Source organism: Labeo rohita, chromosome 17 (assembly GCF_022985175.1).
Source record: "Labeo rohita strain BAU-BD-2019 chromosome 17, IGBB_LRoh.1.0, whole genome shotgun sequence".
Lineage (NCBI taxonomy): Eukaryota > Metazoa > Chordata > Actinopteri > Cypriniformes > Cyprinidae > Labeo > Labeo rohita.
This window is the reverse complement of record NC_066885.1, coordinates 25,153,166-25,166,428: the sequence shown is the minus strand read 5'-3', so window position 1 is coordinate 25,166,428 and position 13,263 is coordinate 25,153,166. Positions and strand designations below refer to the sequence as shown.

The following is a 13,263-nucleotide window of genomic DNA, read 5'->3' as shown; positions in this document are numbered from 1 at the left end:
TTCCCTGCTTATCTTTGTTCCTATTCCACTAACAATTCGTTCTTTTCCTCTGGGCAGCCTACGGCAAGGTGTTCTTGGTTCGCAAGGTGAGCGGCCATGATTCGGGTAAACTGTATGCCATGAAGGTGCTGAAAAAGGCCACTATTGTGCAGAAGGCGAAAACGGCAGAGCACACACGCACTGAGAGACAGGTCCTCGAGCATATCAGACAGTCTCCTTTCCTGGTTACACTTCATTATGCCTTCCAGACAGACACCAAACTGCATCTCATTCTAGGTACGCTCTCTCCTCTCTCTTGTGGATTGCAAAAATGCAAACTGCACTTCATGCATGTTACTTCTGCATTTAAATGAGTGCAAGCTGTGCAGACTGAACTGTTGCTCTGCATTGCTCTTCAGTATTGTTATAGTGAGCTATGGGTATGTTCCTATTGTCTAAAAGTGCTCTACCAAGCAGAATTTATAAGGTTTTGGTCAAGGAGCGTTTAGTCAGTCTGACTGCAGATAGCTTAGTGAGCAAGGATATCTCTCTTTGCAGGAAGTGGGCAGGGAAATTTACCCATGAGTCTTTGTGCACAACCTCAAGCATTTTTATTCAACTTAATTAACCTCAGAAGTGTTTACTAGGCAGTATGAGAGTATAACATGCATCACATGTGACTGTTAGAGTACAATTATTATTATGTCCATCTGTTACATAACAGGTGCATACATAACAATTTTTACCTTTTTTAATAATTTTATAACAGTAGTGTTTTTGTATATAAAATACACATACAGTACTGTTGAAAAGTTTGTGGTCAGTAGGGGTGTGCGATTTTTTTTTTTTTTTTTTTTTTTTTTTTTTTTTTTTTTTAATTTATAACGATAATTAGATGATATTTTGCTGAGCATGATATTGTGCTGGTTTTGGCACGTTTAGGACTGCCGAAGACAAGTGAACTTCTAAAGCTTCTGATTTTCTTCATATTCTGTGCGGTGATTCGTTTGCAGGAGAAATTAAGTTTTCAAATATGTTTAAATTGATTTTACCTTTAATGGGCATTTTTACCTGAATAAGGCCAATTATTTCAAACCTGATTAAATGTATGCATAATTTTTGTGGCAAATTATTAAATTGAATCAATACATTGACATTATAGAGCTGTTACCGATCAAATGAAGTCAGTATCAACAAAATTTGGTGTCTGCAATGCAGAGGTGGAACAACATCTGCATCTGAAGTGGCATTTAGGTGCATTTACACAAACTGTTTAATGCAGGACATGAATGCATTTAACATGCAGTTACAAATGCACAATTAGTGTTTTAAAAAATGGTTGAATACTGATATCTGAAGTGACTAGGAGAAAAAGGAAAATACACTTTAAATATAAACCTAAAATCTCCAGTAGGTGGTGGCAAATCACTGCATGAGTGAGTCATTGAATCATTCATTCAACTGATTCATTCAAATGTCCGATTAATTCAGTAACGAAACACTGTTGTGTTTTGCTCAGAGATGCAAAAAAGTTCTGCTGTGGCTTTGATTAAAACTATTTTTCATTGACGAAATACAAAAACAAGAACTGTTTTGTCTCGAATGTAAGTCACTTAACATCAACTTCTTGTTTATTGGATTGTTTTATAAAATCAATATCACATTCGGATTTGTGCTGATATTTGGGAAAAAAGACCCTGTACTCTTTGTGTGATTATTAACTATATCATATGATAGAAATATAAAAGACATATAAAAGTCATACATTCTAAATGTATTTTAGGGTCATTCCACGAAATCAGTGCCTTTTGCGTACCTAAGAAATAATCAAACATAGATTTAATATGACAGCAAATAAATGTGCAGTTTATTAACTTAACAATACTATATATGCTTTCATCAATATTACATAAAAAAAGAAAATTAAATATTATTTTAAGTAATTTAAATAGCATTTATGCTGGTAAGGGTAAGGTTTTTGGCCTGTCCCTCACTATGATTTTTCTTTTTCAGCAGGACTTTTAATTTGCAAAATGAAGGCAAAATGATATTAAATAATTGTTGAGCAATGTTTTTGGCATAGGTGTGCATTTTTTCTATAAAATATAAATCATTTTATTGGTGTCCCCTGAATTCATGTCAGCCCTGTTACGCTCATCAAAAAAGCCTTGTAAAATAATGTACATTCAAGTGGCATCACTTCTAGGAAGTTAGAATGTTTCCTTACAACGATATAGTCAATATCTACAAAGTAGATACAAAATACAAAACAAAATAGTACAAAATCTTTTCAAAGTGTACAATATGTGCTTTTGTGAAGTTGACATTTAGCTAGCTGTTAGCAAAATGGTTTGAAATTGTCAAACCTGTTACTTTTTAGAGTAACAGGTTTTGACTTGGGTAACAGGGATGACTTATTAGGTTTAACCCTGTTTTTAAAGATTGTCTGTGTAAAATTCAAACATTTTAAAGGTATATTATTGAGCTAATGCCTTTTTCTTTCAGAGGCACATGAGTTCTAATTAAATTTTATTATCTAGTAACGCTTGTGTCGGTAGCAGGGTTGACAGAAATACCAAAACATGAGGTAGAAAAATAGTGATACAAAATAATAAATTACATAGCCTGATAGGGCACAATACAATTTCTTGTCATTTTAAAGTGTCTTTATTTTATGGATATAAAAAAAGAATTAAACCTATTTTATTTTGCAATTTTCCCAAGTGGAAAAGGCACCGATTTCATGAAATGACCCTTTAATAGATTAAATCACGCTAAATGTGCTCGCGTAGTAGTCAAACCACTCTGGGTTTGTTTTTGTTTTTTATTTTGCGATATACTCGATAAACTTTACTTAAACAAAAAAAACAGTTAAAAACAGTAATATTATAAACTATTATTGGAATTTAAAATAACTATTTTCATTTTAATATATTTTTCCTGTGATAACAAAGCTGAATTTTCAGCAACATTACTCCAGTCTTTAGTGTCACATGATTCTTCACAAATGTTGATTTGATGCTCAAGAAACATTTTTTATTATTATCAAGCTGCTTAATGTTTCTTTTGAAACATATGATACATTTTAGCATTCTTTGATGACTAAAAAGCTTATAAGAACAGCATTTATGTGAAATATAACTTTTATTAACAAAGTCAAAATCTCTACTGTCATTCTAATCAATAAAATGGATCCTTTCTGAATAAAAGAAGGAATTTCTGGCATTAAACTGATCCCAAACCAGTGTATAATTCATTACTTTAATTTAAATATATGAGTTTAAATAATGTGGCTGAATATGAGTCATAAATATTTTGTGTTTGTACATTGTCATCAAGCTTGAAACCCCTCCTTTGTGGGACTCGAGTGTTGTTTGATGCAGGATGTTTCAAAGAAAGTGAACTTTTACACATCCCCTCTCGAGTGTGTGAGACCGGTTTACTCTGTGCAGGGACCCTGTGAATTGCAGCGCAGTTAATGTGCTTTAATAATAAAAAGCGGAAGCCCCTATGCCACTACAGGAACTCATGGTTTTTGTGGTAACGCTTGGAACTGATTGTGTTGGTGTCAGCATTAAAACAGGATTTTGCACAATACCAGGTGCATCAGAAATCTAACACTGTCTTTGACCAGCTGCAATTTTGTTTTATATACCTTCAATTGCAGACTATGTGAACGGAGGTGAGCTCTTCACACACTTGGTCCAAAGAGTTCGCTTTAAAGAGCAAGAAGTTACCTTGTACAGTGGGGAGATTGTACTAGCACTGGAGCACTTGCATAAGGTAAAATTGCAGCAAAAATTGCACACTTATTTTCACTCTTCATTTCCTTTGCAGTCTGCCTGAACGGCGGCTCGTTTCGAGAGAATAGTGAAAGTAATTCCTTCCTTTGCTCAGGAGGTACTTCTCTTCTCTCCTGCCTACTCAGATCAATTCCTCACTCAGCTAACCAGGCCAGGCCAAATGTATGTGCAGCGCTCAAGTTTCTCGAAGGCTGTGTTTACAGAAAGAGGAAGAAAAGTGTTTTTAATGCATGCTTATCCTCTGCACAGCAGCCATTTTTCAGAGAGAAGAGAGTTGCCCTGCAGGCAATGCAGCATTTGTAGGAAGGACCTTGACAGTGAGATTAACATTGTTTTGGTTCAGTCTCATTTTTTGTCATTGCCTATTGTGTTGCCATTTATTATTTATTAAAATAGTGGTGCATTTTCCAGGCGAATGGCTGCATTTTATGACCCCAGACAAGCTAAGGTTGTGAACATAACATGTGAGCACATACTTTTGGCAAGGATGAACAAATGTTGTGAATGATGACATGCAATAGAAGTATTTGGTCCCACATCTAAACATAAGCGCTTATTAGTTCCTGTTTGTTTTTCAGCTGGGAATCGTCTACAGAGACCTAAAACTTGAGAATATACTGCTTGATTCAAGCGGTCACATCGTGTTGACAGATTTTGGCCTTAGTAAGGAGTTTCATGAGGTGAGTTTGTATTACTCTACATATTTTTCTCCTTTGTGGGAAAAAAAAAACTGTCTGTCTGCATATCTACTGATATTCAGTGTTGAAGTGAAAATGGGAGAAATATTATGCAGACATAAACAGTGCAGAGTAATTCAGGGGATAAGGGCCGCATCCTTGCCCAGTTCATGATAACTGCATACTGATGATTTTTCATATAGTTCTGAATCAGATTATAATTCTGGTTATTGATAAGCATGCTAAGGGGAAGGCGTTACAGATACAGATAAGTGGCATGCGGTGTGCAAAAGCAGCTTGTCAGTTGCATCTGCAGCGTATACACCAAAAAACCATGCGCTCACCAAGTACAAACAAAAGTATGTGGGAGCCATCAGATAAGTTGTTGTCCAGCCATGGACAAAAAGGCTGAATAAGCTTTACAACCTCTTAAAGGCACAGTATGTAATATTTAAAACAAACAAAAGAAATAAGGACTTAGTTTGAAGACGCCATGATTGAGTGTTGAATCGCGGGAGTTGTGGTCTTCATCCTCACAATCACTGCAGAAATCATGTTCATGGATGAGCTAATGTATTAAAGATTTGAAAGCCGTGGAACCAAACTAGGCCAATGAAGCGATGCTAATGAGAGACAAGTGCGACACATGGCACGAAAGCAGCGGGTTTTTCATTATGCCACAGTCGACTGCTTCCGCTCCTTCTGGTCATGCGTATGTGGGGTAAAGCAGCGTTGTTTTATCATACTAGATACATTTGAGTGTGATAAAAGTAGTTAAGTTTGCTTAATTCTCTGGATTTGAACATTCTTGGAAACTTTGGTATAATGTAAGTACACAAGTCAACAGAATATATAACACTGTTCTACTGTTTTTTGGATATTTTAATCAAAAAATCTTACGTATTGTGCCTTTAAATAAAATTACCAACCAATGCTACATTCATTTTAGGGCTGCACGATAAATTGTCATGCGTATTTAGTCAGTAAAGGCGGTTCTGTGATTAGTGGTAAATCTCAATCACGTGCATTCAGCTTGGAGCATCAATTAATACTTGGGTTGGGTATCGAAAATCATTTCCGATTCTAGAATCAGATACTTAAGGTCAGGAATCAGATACTTGTGAAATTAAAATTTACATTCCAAATAATGTTAAAGATTTATCGATTACGCTGTTATGCCAGTAGATGGCGAAAGGGGGCTGTTAATAATGTATTTGTCTTTGATCATTCATTCAAAAACACTGATTCATCCAGTAATGAACCAAGTAAATCTTGAGTGAATCACTGAATCATTTAATTATAAATTAGGCCTACATGTAATTCTGTTTAGTTGTCTAATGTTTTTTCTTCAGAATCGTAAGAGAACCACAACAACCATTTAAAACAACAACAACAACAACAACCCAAATTATCCAGAATCACGCAGCTCTATTTTGCAAACGTGAATTTTGTTTTTATGTAGCCTGTTGATGTTTGTTCATGGTATTCAGCTGCAACTAAATGTTTAGCAAAAAAGAAACCGAATAAATATGCTTGATATCGTCTTTTATTCACATTGGAATCGAAACTGGGAATCGAAAAGAATTGGAATCGGAATTGATAATATTCAAATGATACCCAACCCTAATTAATACACAGAGCCGTAAATCACTGACAAGCTACGCAAAATCGAATGCGATTCATCCGCGATTATGAACGCAAATTTATTATTATTTTTTTTCTCTTTTGTAGCTTGTCAGTAATTTACGATTTGGTGTATTAATTGCCACTCCAGCTGAACGCACTTGATGGAGATTTACTACTAATCACAGAACCGGCTTTACTAGTAAAACATGTGATTTATCGTGCAGCCCTAATTCATTTTTTTTAATCACATATTACAGGACAAAAGGCACAACATATAGATGAAAAAACATTTCTTATTATCTTATTATTTATTCTTATTATCTTATTAAATTTTTTTTTTTTTTATGCATTTTTTTCAGGGTTCTTTTAATGGGAGATTGAATAGAATAGCATTTATTTGAAATGAAAGTCTTTTGTGAACTTATAATCATCTGTCTTTTTTTTTTTTTTCAGTGCAATTCAGTGCAATCTTGCTGAGTTTTTTTTTTTAATGGGAGAGTATATTTAAATATACACTACCAGTCAAAAGTTTTTGAACAGTAAGATTTTAAATGTTTTAAAGAAGTTTCTTTCACCAAGTCTGCATTTATGTGATCGAAAGTACAGCAAAACAGTAACATTTTGAAATATTTGTACTATTTAAAAATAACTGTTTTCTATTTGAATATATTTTAAAATGTAATTTATTCCTGTGATCAAAGCTAAATCTTCAGCATCATTACTCCAGTCTTCAGTGTCACATGATCCTTCAGAAATATTTTTTTTTTCATTCTTTGATGAATAGAAAGATCCAAAGGTCAGCGTTTATCTGAATGTTTTTTTTTGAAAGAAATTATAGAAATGTATACTTTTATTTAGCAAGGATGCTTTAAATTCATCAGATGTGATGATAAAGACATTTATAATGTTACAAAATATAAACATTATAAACATTTATAATGTTTCATATAAATGCTGTTATTCTGAACTTTTTATTCATCAAAGAAACATGAACTGTTTTTTTACTCAGCTGTTTTCAACAAAAATAATAAAAATGTTTTTGAGCAGCAAATCAGAATATTAGAATGATTTCTGAAAGATCATGTGACTGGAGTAATGACAATAAATTACTTATTAAATGAACTGTTTCTTTGTAAAGAATGACCTATTGAACTCTTCATGGGTCTCTTGCATGGGATGTTTCTGCTCAAATGGTTGGCTTCATGGATTTGCCCAATAAAAATAGGTTTTGCTGGAACAAATATTTAGAGGGAACATTGTGTTAGGATGACACGCCAATTTATGAACTACTAGGAGGGTAAAAAGTTATTTGATTAGATGGGCCAACAAGTGTTTAATTTTTCACAGCTGTTGTTGTCATGATATTTGTTACATCTCAATACTAGTGTGCGCAAACTTTGGCTTTTATGTATACTTGAAAAGAGTGCTTTTATTTTAAAAGTGTTCCTTATTAAAAAAATGACCAGACTTCCACATCTCTGAATTTCTGTAAGGTTATGGGTGTACGGGACAAATGTTGAACCATCTGTATTGAGAGACGTTCTTGTTGCATTGTTGTTTAGGGTTTTGACATTCGTCCATGAGAAGCATGTCTTTTTCTACGAATATGATTGTTTATTCGTGGGGACCACCCAATTTCCCACATGTGCAGGTCCTGGCGTGTCCTGACCTGTCAGAGATATTCTGTTTGATGTTTCAATAGTTCACATTGAACCTTTCTCCGTCCCAATTACAGTGCAAGGCTGTTTACCCAATGCTGTAATTGCTTATCATGCATGTTTTGATGGTGTTCTTTGTTCTGAAAGATTATGTGAACTTTTTGTTTTTCTCAGTTTGACCTTTGTTGCACTAGCTAACAACCCATTGCAGCCAGATTTTCTTTTATAAGTGCGGTTTGAAAACACGTCTCTGACTATTAAGGCTTTATAGCGAACATATAAACCAGCGCACATAAAACAAGTAAATTCATCCGACTGCAATGTGCTGATTATGAGATGCATAAAAATAAAAGCAATTAATAAATGTACACAGGAACTTTATTTTTAAAGGCCATGTGCTTGTATCGGTATTCAGACATATGGCAAGAACGTTAAATGCTCGTAGGATATTAAAGAAGATTGTTCCAGATGTTTTCATGTATTTCATTCCATAAATATGCCGCATAAGTCAGAAAGCAGTTTTGCCTAATTTAGAAAGCACAGATGGCGTTTAGTCTTAGCACAACTGCAACTAAGTGCAGTAATTAATCATTCTAGAATGAAAAATCGTGTGTCGATGTATAGGTTTACATTTTATTTTTAACTTTTAAAATTGTGTATGATACACTACTAGTGAAAGGGGCTTAGTAAATTAATCCTTTTATTTAGCAAGAATGCATTAAGTTGATCAAAAGTGAAAGTAAAGACAATTATAATGTTACAGAAGATTTGTTTCAAATAAATGCTGTTTTTTTAACTTTCTGTTCATCAAAAAATCATGATTTCTACAAAAACAGAAGGACAGGCTTTCAGAATTGTTATTAATAATAAGAAATCTTTCTTGAGCAGAAAATCAGCATATTAGAATGATTTCTGAAGGTTCATGTGACACTGAAGACTGGAGTAATGATGCTGAAAATTCAGCTTTGAATCACAGGAAATACATTATAATATATTTTAAAATATATGAAAACAGCATTTTTAAGTTTTAATACTATTTCACAATATTACTGTTTTTACGGTATTGTTGGTCAAATAAATGCCTATAAAAGCCATATTAACAACAATAATCTTATTTTATTTATTTTTTATATCAATGTATTTTTCATTGAAAATAAAGTAGTAAATTAGTAACATTTCACCTTTTTGCTATGAAAGCTTTGCCTTGAGCTCAAAGCTGATGGGTCCATCGTTAGTGAATATTCTGTGTAGATGCTTCCACTGTTGGTAGTGTAGGTCAACTTACATATGGTAGATAAATAAGAATTTAGGGTTGATTAAACCCTGAATGAATCGTGACTTGTATTTGATCTGCAGCGTATCATGAGGTAATTGCTAATACCCAGCTCAAAACAGCACATTCATTTCATTTATATCTATGATTGCAAAAGAAAAGGAATTCTTAAAGGGCCCGAAGATGAAAATTGTGTCATTAATTACTCACTGTCGTGTCATTCCAAACCTGCAAGACATTTGTTTATCTTCAGAACACAAATTAAGATATTTTTTGTGAAATCCGAGAGTTAGAACGCATTTGCAACTGAAAACTACTGCGTGGGACTATGAAAAAATATTTAGGAGCACTATGAGCGAGTGACCCGATCAGCATGTTTGTGTTTGCGCTGAGGGGAGCTTCAAAGGTTTCTACGTGTTTTTCCAACGTTGAGTAATGTATCACAGACATCTCACAAATCCTTTCATAAACACAGTGTAGAGAGAGTAAGTAAGAGAATCATTGTGCAGTGTAGAGAGTTTTGTTGATTATAGTGGAACTTTGTGAGTTTGCGATGAACTAAGATGAGTGACTGCTTTTACTTATTTTGAAGGGAGTTTGTAAATGAGATATTGATTTAATACAACAGTTAAATAAAAAGTTAATAGTCAGTGGCTATTGCCTAATTTTGCTCCATGTCTTCGTAAAAAATAGTCTGAAACAAGTCACAAATGAGCCGCTGCGCATCTCCTTTTAAGCACGGCGGTGTTTCGTTTATGAATGAACATGCATTTTTAAATGAATCTAGTGAGTCAGTGATTAAATTTCCCATTTATAAAGACAGTCACTTGCTTTATTCCTGAATTAATCAGCCGTTCGAACAAATCAGATGAATGAATGATTCAGTTATTAAATCAGTGATTTGCCGCCACCTAATGGCAGTTTTATTTTTATTTTTAAAGTATCTTTTCTGTTATTTTAACCATTAAATTTAAATCGTAGGTCATCTTTTTAATTTTCTTTGCGCACAAAAGTTTTCTCGTAGCTTCGTAACATTACAGTTGAACCACTGATGTCACATGGCCTATTTTAACGATGTCCTTATTACCGTTCTGGACCTTGAACGTGGTAGTTGCATTGCTGTCTATGCAGGGACAGAAAGCTCTCGGATTTCATCAAAAATATCTTAAATTGTTTTCCAAAGATGAACAAAGGTTTACAGGTTTGGAATGATATGAAGGTGAGTAATTAATGAGTAATTAATCCCTTTAGTGCTACAAAGAGATTGTGGAAAATGAACCTAAAGTTTAGAAAATTTGGAAGCAAGGGAGATACAGGCTTTTACAAACATACAATAAACCCTTTTGGTCTTGTAGGTAGAGAGGGCCTATTCCATCTGTGGCACTATTGAGTACATGGCCCCTGAGATTGTAGCGGGAGGAGAGTCGGGACATGACAAGGTAAAGTGAACCGTTTATCCGCCCATTCGCCACATTTTTAAGTGGTATTTAATTACGCATGTAATTTTCTTAAATTATACATAGCAGCTTAAAATGTAACTTTGAAAAGTGATTCATTCATTCATTTTTTTAACATGATTCAGCTTACTTAAAAATGTGCTTTTGGGAGTATAACCCTTGTGTTGTGCTCCTGCAGGCGGTGGATTGGTGGAGTATGGGAGTTCTGATGTATGAGCTGTTGACTGGAGGCTCTCCTTTCACTGTTGATGGCGATGAGAACTCTCATTCTGACATTGCCGAGTAAGACCAGCACACGCACAAACACACGCATACTCAGAGCTGTATTCTCTCTCTGTAGGGATGGGAGTGAGGAATTTCACGATTCTGGTTCTGGTTGTGCTTCCTCTTAGCAACTCTGATTCCATTAATGAGTATTTAAAAGGATAGTTCATCCAAAAATGAAAATATATCATCATTTATTCACCCTCATGTAGTTCAGAACCATAATAATGACTGTGCAAGTCAAAAGAAGATACTTTAAAGAATGTTGGTAGCTGTACAGTTTTGGTTCCTATTAACTTCAATCATTGGTGACATTAACTCTTAAAAACAAAACTTAAAAAAATTGCTGAATAAAAAAAGGGCACAAATTTTAATCTCAAAAAAGGACTTTCAAAGAATGTCTTGCCTTACTGCAATGCATCAAAACAGCCAGTACAGCACAGTCAATAATGAATGTCTGTTGATGACCTTGACATTTTTAACCATGTTCGTTTACTTTTTCCATGTGTTTTCACAAGTTGCCAAATCCAGTCACTTGAAATGCGTCCGTTTTGAATCATTGCCTTCAGGTGAAAAAACAAAAAGGTTATGGAACTATATTCAGTCCGGAGGTTGCCATTGTCCGTCATTTTTTCAGATTTTAATTATAATAACACATTTAATTGCTTTTATTTTTGTTCACATCTTCATTTTTAATCATGAACCAATTATGAGGATTTATTTTAAAGAACAGATAAACAGTCACTTTTCATGTTCAGGATGTCACCCCACAGTGACAAGAGGAGGACATTTAAACTACAAAATATGCAAGCTGCTGGATTAAAAATTCTATTTCTCAGTTTTAATTGATTCTCATTTTTATAAACCAATATCGATTCTTGAATCCCAATTGATCTTTTGGTCTATGCTGTTTTCAGTTAATAAATGAACAGTACATAGTGCACCTCCCATCCAAAAAAATCACAATATGCTAAGCTTTGTTACTTTGGATATGAAACAAATTCTGTCCATTTGGAAATTCAAGCAATAAGTACAGTTTTGGCACTCTTTAATGTAATGTGAGAGATCGCTGTAGCTTAAAGCCTGTACGTAATCAAACGCATAGCAAAAGATTCGTGACGGTTTGATTTTTGTTCTGGATCCCCTGCTCTGCTGCCACACTGGAGCGCACTCGCTACTAATCTGTCAAAATGACCGGTGGCCTTCAAATTTTCCTGTCACTGATTAAAAAAAAAAAAAAAAATCCGTCAATGGCAGACAATTTTCGGTTAATGCGACCTCTGATTCAGTCATAAATTGCGTATCATTAATTCCTGAAATTTCTGCAGTCTGTTACTGGAGATTAAATTATTGGTTGATATGTCCCAATCCTAATAAAATCCACACACGTTCTTGGTCCTTAAACTGAATCTCACCAAAAAAACAAGTTTCATACAAATTCTGTATGGATTATAGCCTAGAAAGTGTGCAAAGAGCGCTCCCTTTATAATCAATAAAGAGCCGTCACTCATCTTAGTTCATCGTGATCTCACTTGGTTCCTTTATCATCAATGAATCTCTCTAAATCGCACAATGAATCTCTTATTTTACATCATGTGTGCACTTCGTTTGTTATGAGATTCACAAGTGTGCAGAAACTGAACGCCTCTGATTGGCCATTGCGTTCAAGAAATCAACAGATACGTCTGTGATTGGCTGTATTGTTCAATGCTGCAAAAGCATGTTAATTAATAGTAACTTTTAATGCTTTCCAAAGCGCAAACACATATATGCACTAGATAGTTTTCCAGATGTTCAACTGTGGGTAATTTTGCTTTCGTTTCAGGGGATTTAACGCCCCCTATCAGTCCCGTAGGACTGGGCCTCTTGGCTAACCGATCCAAATTGCAGCAGGGATTTCATGACTACCAATATGCTGCCCCTCACTTTAATTGTATCAACAGAAAATACAATGGAAGTCATGGGGACCCAAAACTGTTATTAACTTTCTCCAAGATGTCTTAAAGGAGAAGTCCACAAATCTCCAAAACAAAGATTCACATATAATGTACTCACCCCCTTGTCATCCAAGATGTTCATGTCTTTCTTTTCGTAAAGAAATTATGTTTTTTGAGGAAAATATTTTTAGCATTTTTCTTCATATAATGGACTGATATGGTGCCCCGATTCTGAACTTCCAAAATGCAGTTTAAATGCGGCTTCAAACGATCCCAAATGCGATTGTAAACGATCCCAGCCGAGTAAGAAGATGCGGGGCACCATATCAGTCCATTATATGGAGAAAAATGCTGAAATGTTTTCCTCATAATAAAAACATTTCTTTAAGACTGAAGAAAGAAAGACATGAACACCTTGGATGATAAGGGAGTGAGTACATTATATGTGAATCTTTGTTTTGGAAGTGGACTTCCCCTTTAATTTTTTTTGTGTGTGTTGAGCAGAAGAAAGAAAAGCATACATGTTCTGAACAATGAGAGGATGAGTAATAAAAGGACAGATTTCTGTTTTTATTTATTTAATTCTTTT

At 34.5% G+C, this 13,263-nt stretch overlaps 1 protein-coding gene across 1 annotated transcript in view; it reads left to right on the top strand.

Moving 5' to 3' along the window:
* The window catches only part of rps6ka5 (ribosomal protein S6 kinase, polypeptide 5), a 49,462-nt gene that overhangs the window by 9,044 nt on the left and 27,155 nt on the right, over positions 1–13,263 (top strand). The window contains exons 3-7 of the mRNA XM_051134023.1: positions 58–276; positions 3,647–3,762; positions 4,361–4,462; positions 10,372–10,455; positions 10,652–10,755. Coding sequence (XP_050989980.1) covers positions 58–276; positions 3,647–3,762; positions 4,361–4,462; positions 10,372–10,455; positions 10,652–10,755 — 625 coding nt within the window. The remainder of the gene's footprint in view (positions 1–57; positions 277–3,646; positions 3,763–4,360; positions 4,463–10,371; positions 10,456–10,651; positions 10,756–13,263) is intronic.